We start from the raw sequence: 25,748 nt of genomic DNA on the forward strand, positions 1-25,748 counted from the left end.
AAAGTGTAAACAACTTATTAAGCACTTAAAACACAATAACTAATAATATATCGGCACATTTAATTTCATTACTTTTCTTTCATAGTTCTATAATAAATCAATCTACATTAAGATGGTGCGCAAATGTTTCATTAGGTCTATTGATTCTTTAGAACTCGTTATTGTTTGCAAAGAAATATTTTAGTGTACTGCGGTAAGCCTAGTGACGTAAGCAGCGTTTTTCCCGTTTACGTCATGGAAAATTTTCATTCATAAAACATTCTAGCCAAAACTAATTTTTCGATAATGAGGCATTTTCAAACCGATATAACGGTCGACCTCGAGTTTTCCCGATGTGGCCAATGAGTTGAGAATTTTTTTCTCACTATTATGCACATACCATGAACTTTTAAAGAAAATCGTTAGAGCCGTTTTCGAAATAAAATTTATATATATATATAAATATAAATATATATACATACATACATACATACATACAAGAATTGCTCGCTTAAGAGTATAGGATAAATCATGGGCGTAGCCGGTGTATATATATATATATATAATGTGGGGAAAAAATATTACTTTTCTTGTATGTTAACATATATTATTAATTTATTAGTAGTTAAAAGTTAGGCAATCAATCACCCAGTACCTTCACCTAATCACTGGGTACCGGCACCTAATCACTGGGTACCGGCACCTAATCACTGGGTACCGGCACCTAATTTTTACAAAACAAGCACTGTATATATATATACAAAGCAGCCAGGCTATGATGCTTCTGTAAAAAAAACTAAGGAGATCTATAGGTGACTGACAGGTATATTTGTCTAAAGAATATCTGAATCATTTCTTTATGTCTGTGTGTGTATGTGTGCAGAAGAAATACTACACTAGTTGACCGACAAATTTCAGTTCCAACAATATTCAATATTTCTTCATATTGAATTTAAATCTTTCGAGGCTATCAGTATTTTTTTTCCTCTCCCGATACCACATGTAACAATTTGGTCCATTTTTTTAATTGAGATCTACGTGTTTTAATGTTTGTTGAAAGTATAAATAGGTTCTACTTATCAGACTATTTTCTAATTGAAACATACAATACAGCTACAGTTTTTTGTTTGTTTTCCCTTTTAGCAGTTACACTTTGGAATCATGAACACCGCCAGCCTGGTTGTTATCGCTGTCGCAGTCATCTGTGGTAAAGTATTGCATCTTTAATGTCTCATTATAATGTCTTGTTCGTACAACGAGGCAGACTGCAACATTCACTTAGAAGTGAATAAACATGTTTAACAATCTTCGAAGCTTACCTTTACAAACAATCAAAATAGATGTGCCTCTCGGTGAATGAATGCAGAGAGAACTCGGATAACGTGTGGTTGACAAGAGACAATGTCTCAGAGAGAACTCGGATAACGTGTGGTTGACAAGAGACAATGTCTCAGAGAGAACTCGGATAACGTGTGGTTGACAAGAGACAATGTCTCAGAGAGAACTCGGATAACGTGTGGTTGACAAGAGACAATGTCTCAGAGAGAACTCGGATAACGTGTGGTTGACAAGAGACATTGTCTCAGAGAGAACTCGGATAACGTGTGGTTGACAAGAGACAATGTCTCAGAGAGCGAGGCAAATAAATAAACTAATGTTATAATGTTATTTACGACGCATGCCAGTTAGATATAGTTTGAAAACTCCAACTATAATGACATTGAGACATTTGTTTGTTTGTAAAAAAATGTTTTACATATTTCGGATGTTGAAGGAAGACCGGTGGGGGGGGGGTCAGCGAGCAGGGTTTGAACCACGGACCAGCAAGACGACCGAACGACAGCATGCTGCACGGCCAGGCAGCCACCCTATTTATAATGATTATTTTATTTTACATCATCTGGAGAGAGAGCGATAAATAAGATTATGAATCAAAAGGAAAAAAAGAAAGAGAGAGAGAGAGAGAAAGTGAGAGAGAGAGAGAGAGAGTTCAGAGAATAAGTTTAGTAACGTTACGAATAAATCAACATAGAACATAACTTTGTTAATTATGAATAGCTCCAATCGCTACACACACAATAGCCAACTGTTCATTTTGTTTGACTTTACTTGGTGACATCACTCGCTTAATTTTGATCTCACTGTTACATTATCTTATTAGTAAAAAAAAAAAACTTATACTTCAATCCCTCTTTATTTTAACATGACAAAGGCCATAATTATTATTCTTGAATTCTGACAATCTAATGCAATTATCTACTTAAATAACGTAACGTCGTAGGACGTAATCATCTTTTTTTTTTTTGAAGTAACGTCTGTATTAATAAGATAAGATAACAGACAATAACAAGACAAGTGTACTAACTTAATACTAATGTATTTTATTCCATCACATGTGTTGTCCAGGCGTCAGTGCGTTCGTCTGCCCAAGATGTACTCACCCTAACGACCCAAACTCATGCACCGAGACACACAACTGCACCAACGCCAATCAAGACGTGAGTCTGTTTCTATTTCATTTCTCTTGTCAACATACTTTAATGTTACTGTTCCTATTTTTTCTGAGCAACTGACATCTAAATGTCGGCAATGTCACTCGTACGCATTAAGACTATTCGGATTGGTTCTGATGTAATTAGATTGGATTGGACCGAATCGAATCTGATCGTCATTGACAAAAAAAATCCTGTCCACTAAGGGGATCGCACCCTCATATTTTCTGCCATGAAGTCAGTAGGAAATAAATTTTTAAAAAATTAAAACTATAATCTCGGAAATAAAAAAAAAATGTCTGACATATATGTAAAGGTCGCACTCTTTACTGTTAGAATATAGAAGAGGGTAAGTCAATTGCTGTTGTTTTTGGCAAACTCTTTATATTTTCTATAAAATGTCGGAGCTCGAACTTTGGCGGTAACATATACATAAGCTGCGTATTTTAATATTTTATACCTTTATGAACAAGTCATGACATTGTTTGAGTAGAAAGAAACAAAAAAAAAAACTATTATTTTTTCATACACATGTGTAAATTTATGTAATTATTGTAGACTGTAAGTCAATTGTAATCTATTTTGTCCAGTGTTCAACCGATATTTTCGGGCCTACATACACTTATATACCATATGAGAATGAGAGATCAAATGCAATGCAAAGTCCTCATCCCCTGGGCGACAAACGTGGTGATCATCGTTTTACGATGGATCAATGAAATATATATATATATATATATATATATATATATATATATATATATATTGTAGTAACTCCAGTGGTGGACTGAAAGGGTTAATGTGTGTGCGCCCTACTGATACACACGACTCAGGCCAATCACACAGGTCAACGGCTGTCGATAGACAAGGGACAGTACTGCTAGTTCACGCAAATATGACCCATGTTGTGGTCATGTGATCGAGAGCCTTCACGGACTAGCGACAGTGTGTAACAATACAATACAATAACAATAACAACAATAATAATCTTTATTATCCGTAAGGAAATTTGTCTTACAATTTGTGCATTACACCAAACAAAAAACATTATAACTATAAGAAACCAAAGTGTACATTCACACCAGACTCACTCATAATAGACAGTTGAGTCCAGGACAGCAAAGCAGTAAGGACTTGTGGTACCTTTGAGTCCTCGAAAATGTAGCTGTATGAGCTAGAGAGACTGGTATTGTTTAGTTAGACAGTTCTGTTAAGTACAAGAAAGCATTTGAATTTGATGTAGCCAATTGTGTTGAGTTGGCTGTCGATGTATTTGTAATTAAACCGCCACTTTGTTACTTGAAGCTCTTGTTGCCAATATATATATATCTCGATTCAACAAGAGTCAACTTATTATATCTAATAAAGTAGAATATAAAGGTGTATGCATGTATGTATGTCCCGCATAGAAATCAAATCCGTTTGACCAATCTTGATAAAACTTGGCATAAATGTTCATTGGGTACTAACTGGAACCGTGAATATGCATTATAGCCCTAAAACAAACATAAGACCGTAAAAAAAAAGTGCCCAACTCTATGAAAGTATTAGTATTTCATGGAACTAGGCAATGTTTTCCATGTAGATCAAAAAGGATCTTGATCTAGATCTAATTTTTAAAACTACACTTTGCATAGATAGTTTTTTACTTTGACACATAAAAATACAAAATATAGTCTATTGATTTCATTGATTTCCCTAGTGCTATTAGAGCATGGAATGGGTTGCCTGAGCCAACCAGGAAAACCAATGACGTGGCAGAATTTAAGTCATTGGTGAATATGCATGACTGAATGTATGACGCGTAGGACGTAATCATCTTCTTTTTTGAAGTAACGTCTGTATTATATAAGATAAGATAAGATTTAATAAAATGAACCTTCAAATTTGTGTTTCAAAAGCATTTTTACATAAACTCGTTCCATATATCTGAGAATTTAGACGTCCTGACGTACTTTATAATACCATTCATTGAACAAATTGGGTAAACCCGTTTTAATTCTACTTTATATCCTATTCATATCGTTCTCTTTTCGTTTTTAAAAGATATGAATGTATCGGCTTAACGGGTAAACCCATTTATGCAAGACTACTTTTATTTTCGTATCGAAAGAGAAAAACCTGGAAGGATCATTAGCTAAGATTAACTTACATCTAAGTCCAATCCACTAGATTAGTAAATACAAACTAAGGCCCGCAGGCCGCGGGTAATGTCTGGTTAGTTGTTCTACATATATAAAATAGTGTGATGTACTGCTAATAGATTATGTGTCTTAAGTTTCCAATTCTGGAATTAACAAGTTGTACGGAATCATCTCGACTAGCTTCTGATTTCTTGATTCTGATAAAGAATTCAGAACTAGACTAGCTCATTGTTACATCAACATACTAATGTTATAAGTGATAATTACACATAATACTCGTAGTATAGAGCAAACAGTTTTAAAAGTTTAAAAATGTGATATTTAACTGCTATTTCAACTTCACGAATACATCAATATGTGTATGTTCATCTCCAGACCTGTCATCTTAACATCAACACAGTCAACGGCCACAGTAGAGTACAATATGTCTGTCAGATTGCTGCTGTAAGTACATTCGTTGTAGATTTTTTAAAGCCAGAAATTGTAGACCCAAGTTTTTTATTCAGTCGCATGACTAATTTGAATTGAAGAAAAAAAAATAATTGAAATCTAAGCTATATCCTGTTTTTATTTGGTGCAATTTTTTATTCTTGAGTTTTAATTATTTATTTTATCAGAACTTTTAGTAAAAATAAAAAAAAAAGCAATGGTTAAAATGGTTTAGATAAACATTTAGTTAAATATTAAACGTGCTATTCAGAAATCACATTTCCATCGAATAAATTGTCTTTAAACTAGAGGCATAACCTTCTTTTTAACTTTATCCAAGCGAAGTATTTTTGTAATTAACATTAGGTATGCGAATTGTTTTTAAATACATCATTTGTTTATTTAAATACAATTAAAAGTCGATTTTTTTAAAATTATTGTTTAATTAAGGGGGAAGGATATCATTCCTGTAAGGGAAATAATCGAAACTGTTTTGTCTTTGTATTGTTAGCATTGCTTTTGTACGTGAGTTTTTCATACATTATTGCTCGAAATAAGAGTCTACATTAAGGTACGAACCCGAGCCTGCTCAGGTAAAGGATCCACTGGCCATAGGTCAAAACTGCTGCGGATATGATATAGCTATTGTAGAATTTAAAAAATTTCAGACTAATTATTATATGCGGTTTATTTTGTAAATACTCTCGTCTGTTACCAATTTGGATCTGAATGTTAGTGTAACGTATTTAAATCAGGAATTACTGTATAAAGGTTATGTTTTAAATTATGTCAATAGTAGTAGAAAAATAAAAAACCTACAATTATCAATTTGTTGTTGATCAATGGACACTCTAGAACTGTCATCTGCACGAGACTCAGCATTGTGACCTGACAGTTGACGGACACTGCATCTTCTGCTGTGATTCTATCGCTGCATGCAAGGTACAGAGAGACGGACTCTTCCCAAGCTCTGGCAGTAAGTCTTCTTGTTCTCTTTACTATAGAAATGTTTTGAAGACAGACAGACGGACAGACACACAGAAACAGGGAGGGTTTACTTAGAAACTATTTATGTTTAGCTGATACTGAACTAACTATTGACTAACTAACAACAAAGTATTAACTCTATTTTATTTGTATTGTAGGATAAAGAACTTCAATCCTGAGATCTTTTCTACACAAATGTAACGTCTCTGTGGAAAAGTTATTTATATTTTGATTTACATAAAAAGATGAATTAATACATTTAAAAAAAAAACAAATTATGATTTATTTTATATTTATTTATTTATTTTATTCTTACAAAACATCTCAGGGTGTACGCAATACTTATGAGTCATAAAACAAAAATGTTCCAGTCACAATAAAAAAAAAATTAAAGAAAGACCCTAAGTCATATGTTAAAATTAAAATTGACCTGGTCAATATATCAGCAACAACTGCATCTATAAACCCATATGTATTAAGTGGTTCCATAATATTTGTTTTTGCCGGAAGTGGTAAGAAGCTCTCCACTACCTATAAAATGTACAATGCGTCCCAAATAGACTCTGACCACATGTCCAACCGAAACCAATCGTTATAAGAGGCCTGAACACTGACCTGCAACGTCACAACCTGTTGGCAATTTAGACCAATAGCTCGTTGCCACGCCTTACAGACCTGCACTAAATAGAACTTGTATTGCAATATAAACAAATTCAACTTGAGATAAAATGAAGTCAATGAAGTAGACTTCAGTAGCAATATCAAATGGTATTCTGAGCAAAATCTAACTCACTACAATAACACGTCTTTTCAGTCTCGCTTTATGGAGTCTATCCAAGACCGCTGACGACTATGTCGTTTATCTTGCATCATTAACAACCAATCGCTAACCTCTTCCCCCGTCGCCATAGAAACACACACACACACTCCATTACACCATGCCATCTCCTGCCGTCATGCAGGAGGTTTGGGTTGAGGATGTAATGATCTTAATTTCTGATTATACGACCGCAAGATCAAAAACAGTCTAAAACCTATTGACTTTGTTTACAAGAGCCCGCAATGCGATTTCTGTGGCTGCCACGTCTAAATATGCTCGAATGACTTCAATTTAATAAAAAAAATCTCTTTACAGTTTATATCACTGGCAATTGGCACACAACTCTAGTGTGTTTATGCATGAGATTGACTTAACTACACTGAAAGTATGTCCAGACTTTGGTAATCTGACCCAACAACCCTACTCTATGAACTTGTGATAGTAGAAACTTGGATCACCAAAGATATGAAATAGAATTTTGTGTAATGAAAATATACAAAAAAAAAATGTCCTTCAGAATATTATAAATCAATTGTAACGACTATTTTTTTTATTACTGACCGAGTGTTTTTAATGTAAGGTATATATAAGAATCAAATTTGTTTATTCAACAACTTCAAAGTCAATTATCTCAAGTGTAGTGTATCCATTGCCGAAGGTTCAATCTCAAGCCATGAACACCACCAGCCTTCTTGTCCTTGGTGTTGCTGTTTTCTGTGGTAATGTATTGACATGTTTAAAACCTCTCTGTTTTATCTCTTCTTATTTATTTGATTTTTTGTTCAAATTCACTCTTAAAACTCTTAACAAATAGTATGAACAATTTTAGAACTATTTTGAAAGCGAAGAAAGCTTTACGCAATTCACTGTGACACAAGATTGTTGCTCTTTCTTTCTTTACAAGTAGTTGAAGTTCCTAAATAGTTGTCCTGTCCGAGTAGCATTCCTGAGCATTGAACAAACTAAAATATTTGAACTGATTTTGTTAAAAAAAATATTCTACTTATTCTTATTATACTTACAAACATTAATGCTGTTCCTTTTTATTATTTGTTAAAATCATTTTTTTATGCAGCGGCTTCAATACACACATTTTTCTATCACTTAAAATCTCTGCCGACTTAAACATACAATGGTTTATAAATCAAATTTCAGTCACATTTAAACACGATTTTTCAAAGGATAAAGATTGTACTTGGAGATCATCGACGATCACACATATCATTCCTTTAGTTGTGTATCAATTACTTCTGTATCTAATATGTGATAAATTACATTGAGTTTAAACGTGATCTAAAGGGAGGTAAAGAACTCATCTAGTCTGACCTCTACTTGTACTTTGCTTTGCCATTCAGTATCATCATTTAGATAGGTCAGTGGAAACCAGTGCTCTTTTTGATGATATTTGTAGAGCTCTTCTTTCTTCAAGGACACTTTTCCTTAAACCTATATAGGAGACGTAGCAGTAAGCTCCTGGCTTCTGAGCCGGTGCTCCCGGGTTCGAATCCTGCTGAAGACTAGGATTTTAAGTTTTTGATAAGTTTGGGCACCCCTCCACTCAGCTCTAATGGTGATGGCCACATGACATCATTTGGCCACAGAAACGGATAACTTTCACATCATCTGCCTAATAGATCTCAAGGTCTGAAAGGGGAAATTTACTTATATCAGAAGTAAATAGTAGTAAGTAGTAGTAAGATATTTCCGGAAGTAACAAAAACATTTGACATAGTCACTCTGCCTTAAGTCCTTTAAATTTTGTTTTCAAATCACCCAAGAAACTACTAAATAACTGGATATCACACTATAGATGTGCTAGTCTCTATGGATTTATTTTGTGTCAGTTTGTTTGTTAAAGTAATTGTAGTAGTTAAACTGGTGTATCTTATATAATACAGACGTTACTTCAAAAAAGAAGATGATTACGTCCTAAGCGTCATGCATTCAGTCATGCATATTAACCAATGACTCAAATTTTGCCAAGTCACTGGTTTTCCTGGCTGGCTCAGGCAACCCATTCCATGCTCTAATAGCACTAGGGAAGAAGGAACATTTGTACACATTTAGTTTAATTTAGTCTTGTGTTATAGTTACAAGAAAGTGATTGGGAGAGATAATAAAAAGAAAGAAAGGAAGAGAAAGACAGATAAAGAAAGAATTTATATATATATATATATATATATATATATATATATATATATATATATATATATATGAAATAGAATAAGAGAGAGAGAGAGAGAGAGTAGGATAGAAAAAGTCAAAAAGAGAGTTTGCGAGAAGAGATAAAGAGAGAGATATGCAAGATGTATCCAAAAAGGCAGAGATATTTGAATACTTGAATACACTTCTTTATTTCCCCAGTACTTTCCCTCGCATACCCACATTTACATTTACAATGAAGACAGTCTAACTAACATACGGGGGGGGGGGGGAAACAAGTATTCTCTTGACCTGGCAACACATTCCATAAATGATACGCCATATGACAACGTCACAGCTCATTTGTGTTCGAATTGATGTTAACTGACAGCGAAATGTTATTGGTGACCCAAGAAATTATAAAATTATGTGTCATTCCTTCACGTCTGCTGTCCAGGTGTCAGTGCTCTAGACTGCCCAAGATGTGTACATCAAGCTGACCCGGCCTCCTGCACAGACACACGGACGTGTAGCAACGCCACTGCAGACGTGAGTCTATTTCTTATAATATTACCGACATGCATCTACATTAGTGGAATAAAAAGTAACATACCCATGCAAACCAATTTGGCAAGATGTTCAGCCTGGCCTTGAACTTGATAACAATAACAACAACAGCAGACAAATTTCACTTTTGTGTTCTAGTGCATTGAAAACTTTATCTAGTATCACGTCATTTATCTACAATTTTCTTGTAAGGCTAAAAATAGCTCAGGGAAACTCTTGTAAGGTCAACACTAGTCTAGAAAGAAAGATAAGATAAGATATTTTTTATTGATCCAATCAAAGGGAAATTCAGTTTGACAACAATTGACAACCTCAGCGTGACTACTGTACAATAACAATATAGATGCAAATACGAACAACATTCACACTCGAAAACACATACACACTCACAACCAGCGCTTCATAAATTAGACTTCTATGTACTTCTCGATCACGACAGCTGATCTTGTAACACTCTGACCGAAAGTGGGATGAAAGAGTTTTAAAATCTTTCTTTTTTAGTCCTAATGGAAAGGAGACGACCACTTCGTTCAGATCTTATGCAACAGTGGTTTAATGGGTGCAGGTTATCTTTAAGAATAGTGATTGTTTTGGAAAGGCATCGGTCATGAAAAAGCTCCTCAACATATGGTAGCTGTGTTCGAGTGATATACAATGCTTTTTTAAATATAATTTTTAATTAAAGCATACATTATTTTTATTTCGTAGATTACTTTGTCAGTTGATCTGATCTATTTCAATGTTTCCAGATATGTCATCTCTCAATAACAACAAGCAACGGCCATCACCGTGTGCTCTACAACTGCCAAATTGCTGCTGTAAGTGTAATGGGTTTTGCTTTGCAGTTGTAAATGTATGTCTGACAAATTACTCAGGAAATATTTCATTGTCTTGTACTGGTGTATTACTGCAAGACAAACTATCACAAGAACAAGGGAAGAACTAAGTCCAGACTGTTTGGACAATGAAATAATATTAAATCCATAAAGCGCCACAGTCGAGTCTCTGTCAATAATCGATTCTATTACCTTGAAATACAAAAAATTAATAAAAATAAAAAAAAGCCAAATCCCACTGTCCATGACGTCACTAAATGTCGGGTTCAAAGTCCGTCAAGTATAGGGCATCGCTACGCTTAAGTACCGAACAATAGTCCAAGTTTCTAGCTTTTTTTTTTAAGTATTTTTTTTTATGTTTGTCTTGTTTAAATTTAAGAAGTAAATGAACAAGAAAGTCTAACTCAGAAATTGTGATAATAGCTTCAAAAGGAAGGATATGCTAATATTAGAAGATATTACGGCATTGTTGTTTATGTTTTATACGAAAGCAAAGAATCGGACGGAAATAAAAGTTAATTATATATGTCTACCTTCATAAAGACAGTCTCGTTATTATCATTATTAATTAGTAACGTCTACAGTAATTTATTATTAATCTGTGACAACAGAACAGAAATAAATAGCTTCAAAACTTTTGCCCTTTGATAAAAAGAAGCCCCATTTTATATTGATTTGATGATTGGACAATTAATTTTTTAAATAAATTTCTGTAACTTATCTAAATTAATAAAAAAAATAATAATAATAATATTTATTCTCCGTAGGGAAATTTGTTTTACAATTCGTGCATTACACAAAACAAAACATTGTAACTATAAAAAAATACAAAATGTACATTTACACAAGACTCACTCATAATTTACATGTACATAGTTTATAATGAATTGTTTCTATTTAATGATTTTGGCTTCCGAACCGGGGGCCCCGGGTTCGAATCCTGATGAAGACTGGGATTTTCAACTTTGGAATCCTTAGGCGCCTCTGAGTCTACCCAGCTCCAATGGGTACCTGATATTAGTTGGGGAAAAGTAAAGGCGGTTGGTCGTTGTGCTGGCTACATGACACCCTCGTTAACCGTAGGCCACAAAAACAGATGAACTTTACATCATCTGCCCTATAGACCACAAGGTCTGAAAGGGAAACTAGTTAGGCCAGGTTCACATCTAACTTTGCATTCACTTGCACCTATCCTTTGATCTGCTGTACCGTTGGGGCACTACACAAGATCTGTCAACCTTCTTTCTCCATTCTTATCTCTCATTTGTCTTTGATATAATTTCATTTGGATGTTCTTTCTGAAAATATTGAAGCCTGCCTGGGTGGACCACTTCGGGGGCCGATTTTGAGTTTGTGTTTCCACACAAACTGTCTTTGTAATCTTGTTTATTTCTAGAATATTTTTAGCTTTTTTATGGATGTTTGAAACAGCAGCCCAAATGGGGTTTGGTTTTTACCAATGATTTTACCAGCAGCATTTAGGATGCTATGGAGTTTATTTTTATTTTTAATGCTCGTGATATTAAAACTTAAAATATTGCAGATGTGAGCGTGATAAAACATAGACAAGGCCTTTTGAATTAATCTCAATGGCAGTCTACCCAAAGGCATGCAGTGATGAATATTTTTGTTCTCTTATCAACAGAACTGTCACCTCCACGAGACCCAACATTGTGACCTGACTGTTGATGGACACTGTAACTTCTGTTGTGATTCTCTTGATTCTTGCAAAATCCAGAGAGACGGAATATTTGGGGATGTTATGTCCACAAGTGAGTCTCACATTGGGGGTGGGGGCTATTTATTAAGTTAAATTGACTCTTATTATTTATGAGAGAAACAGAAAAAGCAAAGAGAGGGAGAGAGACAGAGAAATACAGAGAGAGACAGAGAGACAAGAAGAGATACAGAGAGACAGACAGGGACAGAGAGACAGAGAGAGAGTGAGAGACAGGAAGAGACAGAGGGAGAGAGAGACACAGAGAAAGAGAAAAAGAGAAAAAGAGGAAGAGAGCAATAGAGAGAGACAGACAGACAGAGAGACAAAGAGAGAGAGAGAGAGGGATATTTATCTGTGAAAGCAAAAAAATGATTTTCCACAATTTAATTCCTATCCGACATTTCGCACCCAAAACCCTTACACCAAAGTTGAACGAAATCGGGGTTAGATAAGGGACATAAAAAGTCTTACAACTCAATGTTCAGTCATTCAAAGTCATTCCCCTTTACAAAGAGAAACTTCAAAGCATCTTGTAAATGTTACATGCAGAAGGACTGGTTTTAATATCTCTAGATCAACAAATAATCGTTGCAGTACTTGTTAAGTGTGTCCTTTGTTGTTACAATAATTGTTTGTTAATAGTTGACATGTTTCCGAAGCTCAAACCTCCCGAAGGACGACGGAGTATGGCAGCGGGCAGGGTATGAGCCCTGGACCATCGATACGAGCGAACGACAGTCCAGCGCGCATACCGCACGACCAGACAGCCATCCATCCATACCATTCGAGGGGAAATTATTCGATTCTATTTAATATTCTTAATCATTTTCATTGATCATTAATATTTTGCATTAAAGAAAATTGCTAAAATTAAATTAAAAAGAAAAGGCATTCACTGTACAAATTTTATTTGTTCATTCTTTCAGCGGCAGACGCGGCGACATCAACGACAACAGCAGCGCCATAAAAACTAGAATCTGTTTCTTCTGCACACCAAAAAAAAATGTTTTCTTTTTCAAATTTATTTATTTTTACTAATGAAAATATTAAATCATTTCTGGTATAAAGAGCGTGTATAGTGTTTCAAAATTACTTTTCTGAAACAAAACTAATAAACCTCTTAATAGAAACGATGTGCTATGAGACTATTAATTATGATATTTAAATAAATAAAATCGGAAAAAAAGGTGCCAAATATTAAAAGCTACTCTGGGAGCTGAGGCAATGATTGAAGTTAAACATAAACTAAAACCTGCAATAACATGTGCTGGGGTGATAATGTTGCTAATCCATGGCTCTAGTTTATCAAGGAAGACTCATGTGACGGTAAGATTGATTCTGTTGCAGACCCGCCACATTATTAGATAATTCCTCAAGAGACACACACAAAATTGTGCTTCCTTTTAAGAACTTTCGATCCTCAGCGTTCCAGAAAAGAACTATTAGCTCAGGACTCAGGTTCACGATAATCATTCCTACACTACACCGTTTTCAGGTCAAATGATGAACGAAGTTACACATTATATGATCCATGTTTATAAAACAGAACTGAGATTGAAATAACTGACTCACAACACTCAGACTTTGATTGTTATCATTGAAAAAGTTGAAATAAAATATAATAGTATTTATTTATTATTATTTTCCTGGTAAAACGATTCTCTATGCATGATCAGTACGCTCTTGGAGAATCATGCCAGCTAGACAGTGGTCTAGAGAAAACTTCAGTTCTGCCCCTGAAGTTTACAAGCTCAACTCAACCCGAAAAAAAAAAGCTTAATTATAGATTAATCTGGAATATTTGTGATGTTTGAAGAGGTAAGCCTATTAACTCTGATCAATCATTCTTTAAAAGAAGTCACTGTCGTGGTGATGGTCCTGAGTTTAAACCCTAACTCTGCCACCCCCTACTGTCCCGGAGGAAGTTTAAGCTCGGATGTAATAGTCTTCCTTTTGAAGCTACGTCTCACACTTATAATAATAATAATAATAATAATAATCTTTATTGTCCGTAATGAAATTTGCCTTACAATTTGTGCACTTTATCAAACAAAACAACGGGCATGTGGTGTAAACAGATAATAGGTACGCAAATATATTGTTGACACTGATGGTGCGCACCAGTACACCGTTCAACACGAGAAATAGACGACATAGTGATTTCAGAGGAAGGATTGTTTTAGATCCGGCTGAAGTGATCTGCAGGTTAGAGGAAGGACTGTTTTAGATCCGGCTGAAGTGATCTGCAGGTTAGAGGAAGGACTGTTTTAGATCCGGCTGAAGTGATCTGCAGGTTAGAGGAAGGACTGTTTTAGATCCGCCTGAAGTGATCTGCAGGTTAGAGGAAGGATTGTTTTAGATCCGGCTGAAGTGATCTGCTAGTTACGCGAGTCTGAGGTGTCTGGGACTAAAAGCCGTCCTTAGTGCTAACAGTGAACAATGAACTGTTTTGAGGACCTGGAGCGACACTGGGAAGTGTGTCGATGGTCTGTACTAATGTTTAGATAGAAAAGGACTTTTAGAACTTAAGACAAGACTCCCTGTGACTTAACAGCTGTGTTTTTTATAACTGTAAATAAATACATCGCCTATTGTTACCTCCTTTCGTTGATTGCTTGCCTTAGATTCGCCACAGTATGCAGACATATTCATATAACACTGTATTTCTATTCTTAATATTGTTACTTAGTGTCATGTTTTAAAATGATCTTATATCTGGTCTGGATGAAATCCTTGACAGAATGTGTGACCTCGACCAAATGACCTTAAAGTCAATAGTACTGATAACAGAAATAGTTTATTTTGAAATATTTTTTTATAGGTCAACGACAATAGCGAATTTATTTTATTTCCCTTTTACGAACTCAAGAAGATTAAATTGTCACGATTAACTTTGGCCTTCGGGAAAGTTTTGTTTTTCTTTCTACTTTTACTGTCGGCCTTGCACACGAGTTTCAATTGTTCTAGTTCTACGTCAGTTCAAGTGTTTTCAGACATTTGGAGAAGTCTTCGCTGTCAAAAAAAACAAATCTAGCCATGAACACCGCTAGCCTCTTTATTGTTTCTGTTGCAGTCATCTTATCTTACCATATCTTATATGATACAGACGTTACTTCAAAAAAGAAGATGATTACGTCCTACACGTCATGCATTTAGTCATGCATATTAACCAATGACCTAAACTCCGCCAAGTCACTGGTTTTCTTGGCTAACTTAGGCAACACATTTCCATACTCTAATAGCGCTAGGGAAGAAGGAGCTTTTGTACAAATTTGTCCTAGCATATGGAACGAGGAATGTGCCTTTATCTTTGTGTCTTTCTGAGTATTTTATTAAATCTGTGGTATAATGTCGAAGTATTGCTAAATAGAATGTTCCGTGTTCTCTAAAGCAAGAATTAGTCATTCAGAGGACACTTGCTTTAAATAGTTTCTACTTTATAAACTTTATAATAAGAGTTAGATCACTCTTCCTGTGGGACTTTCTACATTCATTTAAAAAACAAGCAAATTAGAAAAAAAATACTTAAAAAAGAAAAAAAAGAGAGAGAGGCTTATCTAAGGCTTAGAACTCCACATTTAGAACTATACCTCTAAAGAAAATGTAGAATAAATAAATAATCTTACCCTTACGAAGTATTACGATAAGGTGTTGAAATATAAATCTAATATATAAAGAAAAATGTAAGACATTCATAAATGTATGTCCCGCATAGAAATGTTCCTTAAAACATGGCAGAGACCATAATGTATGTTTAATGTCCAGGGGGGGCACTAGAAATCTTAAAAAATACCGGTATCTGAATTTATCTCTTTTAAAGAACGAAAGTTTTAAACAAATCGGGTAAACCCGTTTTCACAGTATTTTATATTTGATGCGTTAAACGGGTAAACCCATTTTCACACTACTTTTATTATCATGAAATAAAAAATGTTAAGGGAACTTTTGCCTTGTTTGACATATATCTAGATTTAAATCCAATCTGCTAAATCAGTATTACCCATACTAGGGTCCGCAGGCCTCGGTTCATATCCGGCTAGTATTTTTATAAGACAAAACTTTGTTAAATCCTGGTTAACAATTTCAAGGTTTAAAAAACATTATTTGGGTGACATTGAAATAGCAAGACTTGTGGGGAAAAAACGATTTTTACATTGGCATAATTTATTATTTTAATTTAAGAAAAACAATTAATTATAATCAAAATATGAAAAACCGTCAATACAAAAATTATTTAGTAATGAAGATAGCACAATTCAATAAATTGGAACTTATGATTTTTGAACCATTAGTATCAGCCAGTGGATCGCAATCTTCCATCTTCGAACTTTGTACTTATCGATTATTAATTTGGACTAAAAATGTTATAAACAAAACCAAAATAGTGTGTCGGAAGGGGGACAATTCATTAAATATCAGAAGAAAAGTAAAAATGTATTTCCCTCCCTTGTGATAATAACATTGTGCAATTTGTTTCAAAAGTAAGTATTCTTAATTAGGATTCGTTATTAGAAATAAAAGAGGTCAGTTCAAGCAAAAACTAATCTATGCAGATAAGCATAAACTATGGATGTCTAGCAGTGCACATTTCCAGACGAGAATCATTGCATACAGAGAAAAACAGTACCGAAACCATAGGAGTAGCCAGGATATTTTTTCGAAAAAAATGTATATATTGTTGTAAACCCCCCCCCCCCCCGACTGACCATTGTTTCCCACTTGAGAACTTTTTGAATTTTGTTTATGTTGGAGGCGAGACTGACCTGAGCGAGTGTGTTGATGTGTAAAGTAACTGGAGTTAGGATCGGGGGATTTTTCAACGGAGGATTGTTTTCCTTGAATCGGTTTTTGTGAATAGTTGTATGTACATTTGATTAGGAGAACTGTGAAATTATTTCTATAACTTGGATTATTGACTGTTCGTAGTGGATTGTGCTTCTGCAACCAGAAGGATATCGGCGACCTGATAATCGGTGAGTTTACTTTCTTTAGACTACTCCAAAGTCGTACAATATATATATATATATATATGTATGGATGGATTTTCGTGTGTTTGTACACAATTAATCTACATTACATTCTGACCCTGCATTCTTTTGGAAGACATTTATTGTGCCTTTGAATAGGTTCTTCCTGTAGACTCCTCGCCCTTGCCAGCAAGGGGTCTGGGGGAGCGCTGAGAGATCCTCCAGCGCGGGCGGAGCCACGCCGCCAATCACTATTTCTGGTATTGAAAGCCAACTAAATGCATATTCTGAGGTACCTGTGCTATTAAAAAGTTTTATTTCAAAAATCTAATTTAAACCTCTTACTGACTTAAACCCTCCCACGCCGTTCGGCGCATTTGCTGGCAAGCTATTTCCACAAAAATTTATCACTGGCAATGTCTGAAGCCTCTTCCCACCTGCTCTGAGGACCTCCATGAAAGTGTGCCTCCAAGTTGTACTAGGATGTCATCGCAACTCTTATTATGCGTAATTCATTTTGTCGGAGAACATGTCCCGCAAACATCATGCGACGCTCTGTCACAACCTTACTAAGGGGTCAACTCCCACTTCGGCATAGGATTTCCTTGATTTAGACACGATCTCTATAACTGACTCCTAAAATCCATCTTAGCCATCTTTGTAGAGCCACATTTAGTGCTTTTCAATTTTGGCATTGCACTTTATTAAACGCCAGCCAAGCCACTGGTAGACATTTGTAACTTCTCTTGACTTCTCTTGACGTCCTAGCGTCATGCATTTAGTCATACATATTAACCAATGAACTAAATTCTGCTAGTCACTGGTTTTCCTGGCTAGCTCGGGCAACCCATTTCATGCTCTAATAGCACTAGGGAAGGAGGAGTATTTGTACAAATTTGTCCTGGCATATGGAGCGAGAGATGTGCCTTTATCTTTGTGTCATTCTGAGTATTTTTATTAAATTTTGTTTTTGTATTTGAAGATTATGGTTCAGTGTTTTATGTATGATTGCTACTTTACTTTTGAGCCTTCTGTCCTGAAGGCTTTCTAATTTTAGTGATTTTACTAAAGGTGTTACTCTAGTCAAATGTGAATATTCGTTTGTATTGAAAAATTCTGATAATACTGGCAATTACAATGAACTATTCTCCTTGTAAGACGAGCGCAGATAAATAAAGTTTAAAAAAAAAAGAGGTGAGCTGGCAGGTACTGAAGCGTGAGAGACATTTGTGGCAGACGACTTGAACGTGGTAGGTCAGTAAGATCATTCTCGTGTAGATAGACCTATTTAACTCTCAAAACGTCAATAGAGCTATAGTAGTAGAACTCTGTTTCAACCCCGAAGCTTATGGTGCTTATAGTTATACGAAGTGTAGTTGTATCAACTAGTTTGGATCAGACATGTAATTAAGTTTGTAATAGATCTAGACTCTAGACCAACAACAATAAATCTGTGCTATTAGAAATATTTTTACCAATTGTTTTTGGTTAGCGTTAATTAAAAAAGAACGACCTGAATTCGAACTCGCGGCTCAAGCCTCTTCAAGCCAACATACTAACCACTCTGCTAGTGAGGCGCCTATGAAAATAGAAGATTGCAAAGTTATCTATTGTTTGTATAAAGTTACATTGAAGCGACGACCTGTAAAGGGAACTAATTCAGCTTAAACCATCGCTTCAGCAAAGTAAAACATTTTCTCTTGTTCGATACCAAACAAAATAATTAATTACCAATAGTTAATTAACTAATTTATTACTATTTAAAATTCATTCTTTTTTTGACAGGTAAAAGAAATAAGTTTGCAAAATTTTAGGTTAATCCGAGAATGGGTGTGGGAGAAATAACGCACACAGTATTTTCACCAGACAAACAGATTGTGTGACAATAAATTAACGCGAGACTGGATAGAGAATTCTGGGTATTAATGAGAATATGGATTGTGTTTACAGAACTATAAAATCATTGGCTAGTTTAACCTTTATTCTCGTATCATTGGCTAGTGATATTAGTTTTGGTTAAGGATGGATCATAGACTATATATTGAAAAATAGACACTCTTGGCTACCGAGAGAGAGAGAGAGAGAGAGAGAGAGAGAGAGAGAGAGAGAGAGAGAAGGTGTGAATGGTCTTGAATTAAAACAGAATTCAGTGATCTTTCAATGAGTGCTTCTCATCTTTGCTTCTACCAACACTTTTCAAATAGACCAGTCACCTCTTGCTTTGCTTGCGTTCACACCTGTGGCGTAGCTTCTGATTGTAAAAACACTTATACTTTGCCTCATCGAGAAAAACTCACTAAATCTACAGTATTGAACATCAGATAGAACAAAATGCAATACGCTTTAAAGCATCTTTTGAGTTCCTTGAGAAATAAAACAACTACAAGCTGCGGTTGTTGCATTTTGAATCCAACTCCCAAGTAGAGAAGACCTAAATAGTCTAGTGGCGTCCGTCAGAGTGACCTCATGTTTTAACATCAAAAAGTTAAAAGCTTATTGAAATTGGTACTCAAACTAGATGCAACCATCACTGGTTTTTTTTTAACGCTGATCCTTTTGCGGAAGTGATTGCAGGCAATCAATTTTTAAATGAATTTTTTTTTTCTGGAGGAAGAGGATAGTGGTTATTGGTAGTCTGGTAGTCTGTACTTCATTGAATAATGGTTATTGGTAGTCTGGTAGTCTGTACTTCATTGAATAGTGGTTATTGGTAGTCTGGTAGTCTGTACTTCATTGAATAGTGGTTATTGGTAGTCTGGTAGTCTGTACTTCATTGAATAGTGGTTATTGGTAGTCTGGTAGTCTGTACTTCATTGAATAGTGGTTATTGGTAGTCTGGTAGTCTGTACTTCATGGAATAGTGGTTATTGGTAGTCTGGTAGTCTATACTTCATTGAATAGTGGTTATTGATAGTCTGTACTTTATAGAATAGTGGTTATTGGTAGTGTGTACTTTATGGAATAGTGGTTATTGATAGTCTGTACTTCAAAGAATAGTGGTTACTGATAGTCTGTAATTCATAGAATAGTGGTTATTGATAGTCTGTACTTCATAGGATAGTAGTTATTGACAGTCTGTAATTCATTCGATTATTGAGTCTTGAAAGTTTCTGAAATCCACAATTGAGCCTAAAGGTACGCTTAGCTAATTATACTAGCAATAACTACTATGCCCGCATTCATGATATATCCATATCTGATCTGAAATACAAAAATCACTATTGAACTCTCTCTGACTCTCCCCCCCCCCCCAATGTTGGTTGTGTTAGAAAAAGTATCAAGACGTGCCATTTAAACTGGTTTGCTTATCAATGAAGTTTGTGAAGAAAAAAAGAAAACCTCAAATTTGTTTTCTTGTTTGTTCTTTATTTACATTTGAGTTTTTTCTTTAAAGGTTTTTACGAGTATTTGCATACAGATAACTTATGCCCTAAATGTACAAGCAATTGAATAAAAACATACATCTTTAAAGCTGTAGTCATAGACAATGGCTAGATCTTTCTACAAAGCTAGTACATATAATGTTCCATTCATAGACAATGGCTGTAGCTTGATAAAAAAAAACTACTCAGAATAATGCTACATGCATTAACAATGGCTATAGCTTAGTAAAATAAACTACTCAAAATAATGTTCCAGTCATAGACAATGGCTACAGCTTACTACAAAGCTACTCAGAATAATTCTCCAGTCATAGACAATGGCTACAGCTTACTACAATGCTACTGTCTAGTTAACTCCCAACAAATAAAACGTACAGACTAACTCCCTTCAGCTAGGTAAAAAGAGGTAAGGAGGCAAGGTGAACTACAGACATCTGACTCCAGGGGACGAGCTGTTAAAAAAAAAGAGTTGAAAAAAAAATCGTTTACGAGGTTCGAATTGGTGAGCGGGTAGGAACGCGCGTAGCGGCTCACTCTGCAACACCTAAGTACCGCTACTACCTGTCTCCTACCTACAGTCAGACTTCAAACCTGGACACTTTCAGACGTAGGATCAACCTGTACAGTGCTCCGCGTTGATATTTACTGTTGTAGCCTGTAGTTAAAAATTAATTATCTACTTAACACCGCAATTAGTTAGATATACTGTGTTATCTTCTATTTCAGAACTGTAAAACCAAAGTTCTCATTTCGACATTATCGGTAGTGACAATTTTTAACCGAAACATTTTTTTTCTAAAGAGATTTTAAATTTGGACTTTTCTTGATACATTGTTTTTACGTGAGCAAAGACTTTTTTTGTAGGCGGCTGGCACTGAACTCATTTGAATACTTGATTTACCAGTGCAGAGACGTTTTCACTTGATAAGGTGAGTGGCTTGCATTGTTCTTGTCCCGATTTCGTCTTGGAGAGTATTGTTCTCTCTCTCAAATCACATGACATGCGAGTTCGGGGGCGGCCCTATGCCTCTATTGAAACACATTAAACAAACACAGGGAAGAATAAATATTGCTTGATCTTAATGCCGTCAAACTCAATTCAATACAACAAGTCATCCAGCGATTAACACATTCACATCGTGCATAAAACTTGTACAAATAGAATATTAACTTGACTGGCATGAAATAGTATCATTGAATGAATAAAACAGTGAAGATACTGACGATCTATAACTTTCCAGCATAGAAAACGACCACTAAACAATGACACTGAACAACGACCTCGATAGTTACGCCCTTTACATAGTCTCATGTAAGGTTTTTTCTGGATTGTCTACATCATTGTTAGCCTTACATTTTTCCTCGACAGTCTTTATTTGTTTTTCTAAATACCTACTTAATTACATCCAGGATCTTCGAGACTTTTCACTCTACCAATAAACACGTTTTTTATTCATGTACACAATGTCATCCAATAACCCAGTCATACGCCTGGCCAGCGGCTATGTGACAGTACTATTGGTCACTTGGAGGGTACAAACGGAGCTCTAATTGAACCGACAGAAACAAATTTCGTATATTTTGTTTTTCTTAAATTGTAGAATCTCATTTATAGCAAAAAAAAACAAAACACTATTTTGTGAATCCATTGTACATCAAATAGAAAAAGTTGATTAGCTTTGGAATTGAGAACTAGTACGATACAGCCTATACACTTTTAGCAGTGTAAAAACACATTTGTAAGCTCTTCGACTCTAACTCAAGCGATTTTTTTTTTGATTTTTCTGTACCACAGAGCGTATACCCGTGATTGTTTAGACTCGAAAAGTTATCTTGAGAATCCCCATTATGCTAAAATTAGGGTGGGGTGTATGATGGATAATTTAAATTGGAATTTGAGAGATGGATGTAAAAGTTTTAATTAAACTATGGGATTAAGGGATAGGTGTGAATTCGTTTTAATTTAAATTAGGGAATTAAAAGATGGTTGTTGAGTTTTTAATTGAGCTTCAAAAAGTCGTGTTGTTAAAAGGTAAAGAAATGTCCATGTCTGAGGTACGCGAGAGATAACTCTGTGCATGTAAAGGGCGACAATGGCGCAGCAGGCCATGTGTGTACATTACATAGAATACTATAGGACCCAGCCCTTCACAGACCATAAGATAATACCTCTGCATGTTACACAAAACGGGGTTAGAACAATGTCAAGGCCTTTCTACGAAAAAACGTGGGTCTGTGTTTGAATGTGCACGCGCGCGAGTCAAAATGCCAGCAGAGTTAAGTTCAAATAGAGAAAACAGAGAGTCAGACTCTGTCGACGCCCATGATTAACAAGTCCTATTGTACACGCAAAAAAAAAAGTCAAGGAAAAAGGAAGAAAGGTGATTCTCTCAAGAAGAAAAGGTTCTTGATGGGAAAAAGAAAGGAAAAAAGGGGGGGGGGTAGAAATGGTAAAAATGGCAAGAGCATATGTCAGCCTTCTGTTTACACGTGTACTAGCTGGTCACGTGACACTCATGCAAATAACTGGAAAACGTGTACCAGAGGCGTAGAGCACGTTTGTTTTGCTTGGGTCCAAAGTTGAGGAGAGACATAGCCGATGTCATAGTTTTGAAGGCTAGTCAGTTATAGGTGTAAAAAAGGGAAACAAAATGTTAGATGCATCAAACTCCTGTCCACCCGATCAGCGACATACACTTTTCATCAAACTTCGTCCAGCCGGTCAGCGACATACACTTTTCATACACAACGCCATTCTGATCATCTTTGTTTTTCATCGAAAAATAAATTGTGTGTCCAATGTTTGTCGATTGAATTTAATGCCTTAATAACAAGTAAATCTCGTTAGCGCGTTACTGGTGCAGTTACCAGGACATTTAAATGGATTTATGATCATAAAGTATACTGTACTCTAGCGTCTCATTATTTAAGTCTTATATATCAGCTTGATGAATCAAGAGAAAACCTTGGTGTCATTACATAGTTTAAGTGCCTTTAGATTCTTGGAGACATCAATCTCAACAATAACAACAAATGCTCCCTCTCCCACGCCCCTCCAGACATCTATACACACAAGTGTGCCGCTCCTCAATCATTACTCCCACCTTGTCCACTTTCTCCCCCCCCCCCTTCAGACACACTGAGTCAGTGACGAACAGTTTAACCTATTTGTACTCAGCTGCAAGGCTCTGATTAGTCACTCAATTTAAACTGTTGCATCAGCTGACAAGGCTCTCAACATTCACGTTGTCTTAAGGTAACAGAGAAAGAGAAAGACAGAGAGACAAGAAGAAGAGGGAGATAAACAGAGAGACTGGGAGAAGAAAGAGATAGAGAGAAGAGAGAGACACAGCGTAAATAAGAAGATTTAAGACAAAGTAATCGTAAAGAAAAGAGAAAGAGAGAGAAAGAAAGAGGGAAAGAAAATAAAACATGTCAAAGTTACAGCATTTGAAAACAAATTTAAATAGATGTAAATATTTATAAAAATCAGAATTAAAAAAAAACATCGAATTGCAGCTTCTGTATATTCTCGGTATTCTATGATGGGTTAAGCGGAAAGCCTAATGCCCGGATTCTAATAGTGGCATCGTGCTAACCAAACCCACAGTAAGTCACTTTGTACAGAACGCACTAAAATAATGTAGTGGCTAGAATAATGTTGATTATGTAGTAGCCGTGTGGTAAAGCACTTGTCGTATCTCCCAGAAGCCTTGGATTTATTTAAAATTTGGGACGTCTTTGAGTTCATTCTGCTACCTGACATTCGTTGGGGAAAAATAAAATCGGTTGGTCCTTGTGTTGGCCGCATGAAATACTTGCTAACCGTAAACCAATACAAGGTGTGACTTTTGCATCATCTGGCTAATGGGAATCTATACTTTTAAATTGCTATTCAGAGTTCCCATAGAAATAAATCATGCCAACTAAATACCACCTGGGGTCAGTAGGTCTGGGTTGATTATCTAAAATAAGATCAAATTAAAATAGGATTGGACGAGGATAATAGAGGAATCAGGATTTTCTAAAAAAAAAATAATTCCGTATCACCTGTCCAGGTTGTCAATAGGTTTACCCTTTATAATTCTAAGTTGATACTCAATCGTTGGTTTGAAGCTCCAAAAATCTAGTACACCTAAACCGATGTAGGTGTATAGCATTCTTAACGTGGAACTTGAAATAAAGACTAACAAGCTTCTTTTAATTAAAAAACAAAACTAAATAGAACTTGTATTTATACACAGATTCAACTTGAAAGTACATTATGTACAAACACAAATGAAACAATAACGCAACAAAATCTAACTCACTACAAAGACACAAATCTTTTCTGACTCACGTCTAGCGCTAGTTTCTCTATCTTCCACTTTCACACCAGTCCTTACAAAGCTTATATCAACTCACTTCGTCAGTCTGTCTGTCAGTATGTTTGTCTGGTACAAATTTGTACACGTTATTTTCCCCACTTCCCCTTCTCGGATCAAGTTGAAAGTTAGCACAATTATCCATTGTCTCCAATAAAACATGAATCAATTTTTAAAAAAAAATCTTTAATTTATAATTAGTGGTAATTGAATTTTGTTTGATATAGACAAAGGGAATATAAACCCAACACTATTGAGATATATGGCTGTAAATGTGAAGTTCTTTCACTCATGTAGACTTCTATTATTTTTTTGTAAGTTTTTATTTTTTATTTTGCTTGTTTATGAACTTGAATTACGACAGACCAGCTCGTGGTCTCATCAGAAACTCTTCAGCCTACACAACCAAACACATCCGCCCAACTTTCCACATAGTTTCATCAAGAACACTCACATACACCCCACAACATTCTATAAAGTTATTAAAACATTAATTTTTTCTAAGATTAAACAATGTAATATGGTGTTACCAAATCATATAACCTGACACTTAAGCCAGAGCGCAGTGATATTCAGCTAGTGCCAACAGTTTTAGAGCTTGTATTTATTTCTTGTTTGTAAATGATTTGTTCTCGTGTGATGAACGTGTTTAGAAAAATGCTGAAAAAAAATATGAATAGTTTATATTTAACACGAATAATGTTATTTATTTGATGGATATCGATTGGTAAACGCCAATTCAATACATATTGAAACTTACTACTGAAACTGCATAACTTCATTACACCGAGGCCATTCGTTACAGAGGGCCTCAACACTGACTTGCAACGTCGCAACCTGTAGGCTGTGGAGACCAATAGCTCGTTGCCACGTCGTACAGACTTGTGACGGCAACGAGCTATTGGTCTAAATCGCCCA

General features: G+C 35.4%; 3 protein-coding genes across 6 annotated transcripts in view; all 3 read left to right on the forward strand.

Annotated features, from left to right (window-relative positions):
- Positions 1–1,049: 1,049 nt before the first annotated feature.
- Positions 1,050–6,306, forward strand: LOC106055648 (uncharacterized). Its single transcript, XM_013212003.2, has 5 exons — positions 1,050–1,186; positions 2,386–2,477; positions 4,991–5,059; positions 5,900–6,020; positions 6,190–6,306. The coding sequence occupies exons 1-5, from the start codon at positions 1,141–1,143 to the stop codon at positions 6,192–6,194; spliced, it is 333 nt and encodes a 110-aa protein (XP_013067457.1). The 5' UTR covers positions 1,050–1,140; the 3' UTR covers positions 6,195–6,306.
- Positions 6,307–7,411: 1,105 nt separating this feature from the next.
- On the forward strand, positions 7,412–13,186 carry LOC106055608 (uncharacterized). Its single transcript, XM_013211929.2, has 5 exons — positions 7,412–7,570; positions 9,451–9,542; positions 10,310–10,378; positions 12,042–12,168; positions 13,043–13,186. The coding sequence occupies exons 1-5, from the start codon at positions 7,525–7,527 to the stop codon at positions 13,081–13,083; spliced, it is 375 nt and encodes a 124-aa protein (XP_013067383.2). The 5' UTR covers positions 7,412–7,524; the 3' UTR covers positions 13,084–13,186.
- Positions 13,187–16,917: 3,731 nt separating this feature from the next.
- LOC106063472 (uncharacterized) overlaps positions 16,918–25,748 on the forward strand; it is an 80,662-nt gene continuing 71,831 nt past the window's right edge. Inside the window, exons 1-2 of one of the 4 annotated variants that reach the window (XM_056012420.1) lie at positions 20,928–21,086; positions 21,193–21,395. The gene's annotated coding sequence lies outside the window, so the exon portion shown is untranslated. The other 3 variants (XM_056012422.1, XM_056012423.1, XM_056012421.1) reach the window with 3 other exon arrangements.

Source organism: Biomphalaria glabrata, chromosome 15 (genome assembly GCF_947242115.1).
Source record: "Biomphalaria glabrata chromosome 15, xgBioGlab47.1, whole genome shotgun sequence".
Classification (NCBI taxonomy): Eukaryota; Metazoa; Mollusca; class Gastropoda; family Planorbidae; genus Biomphalaria; species Biomphalaria glabrata.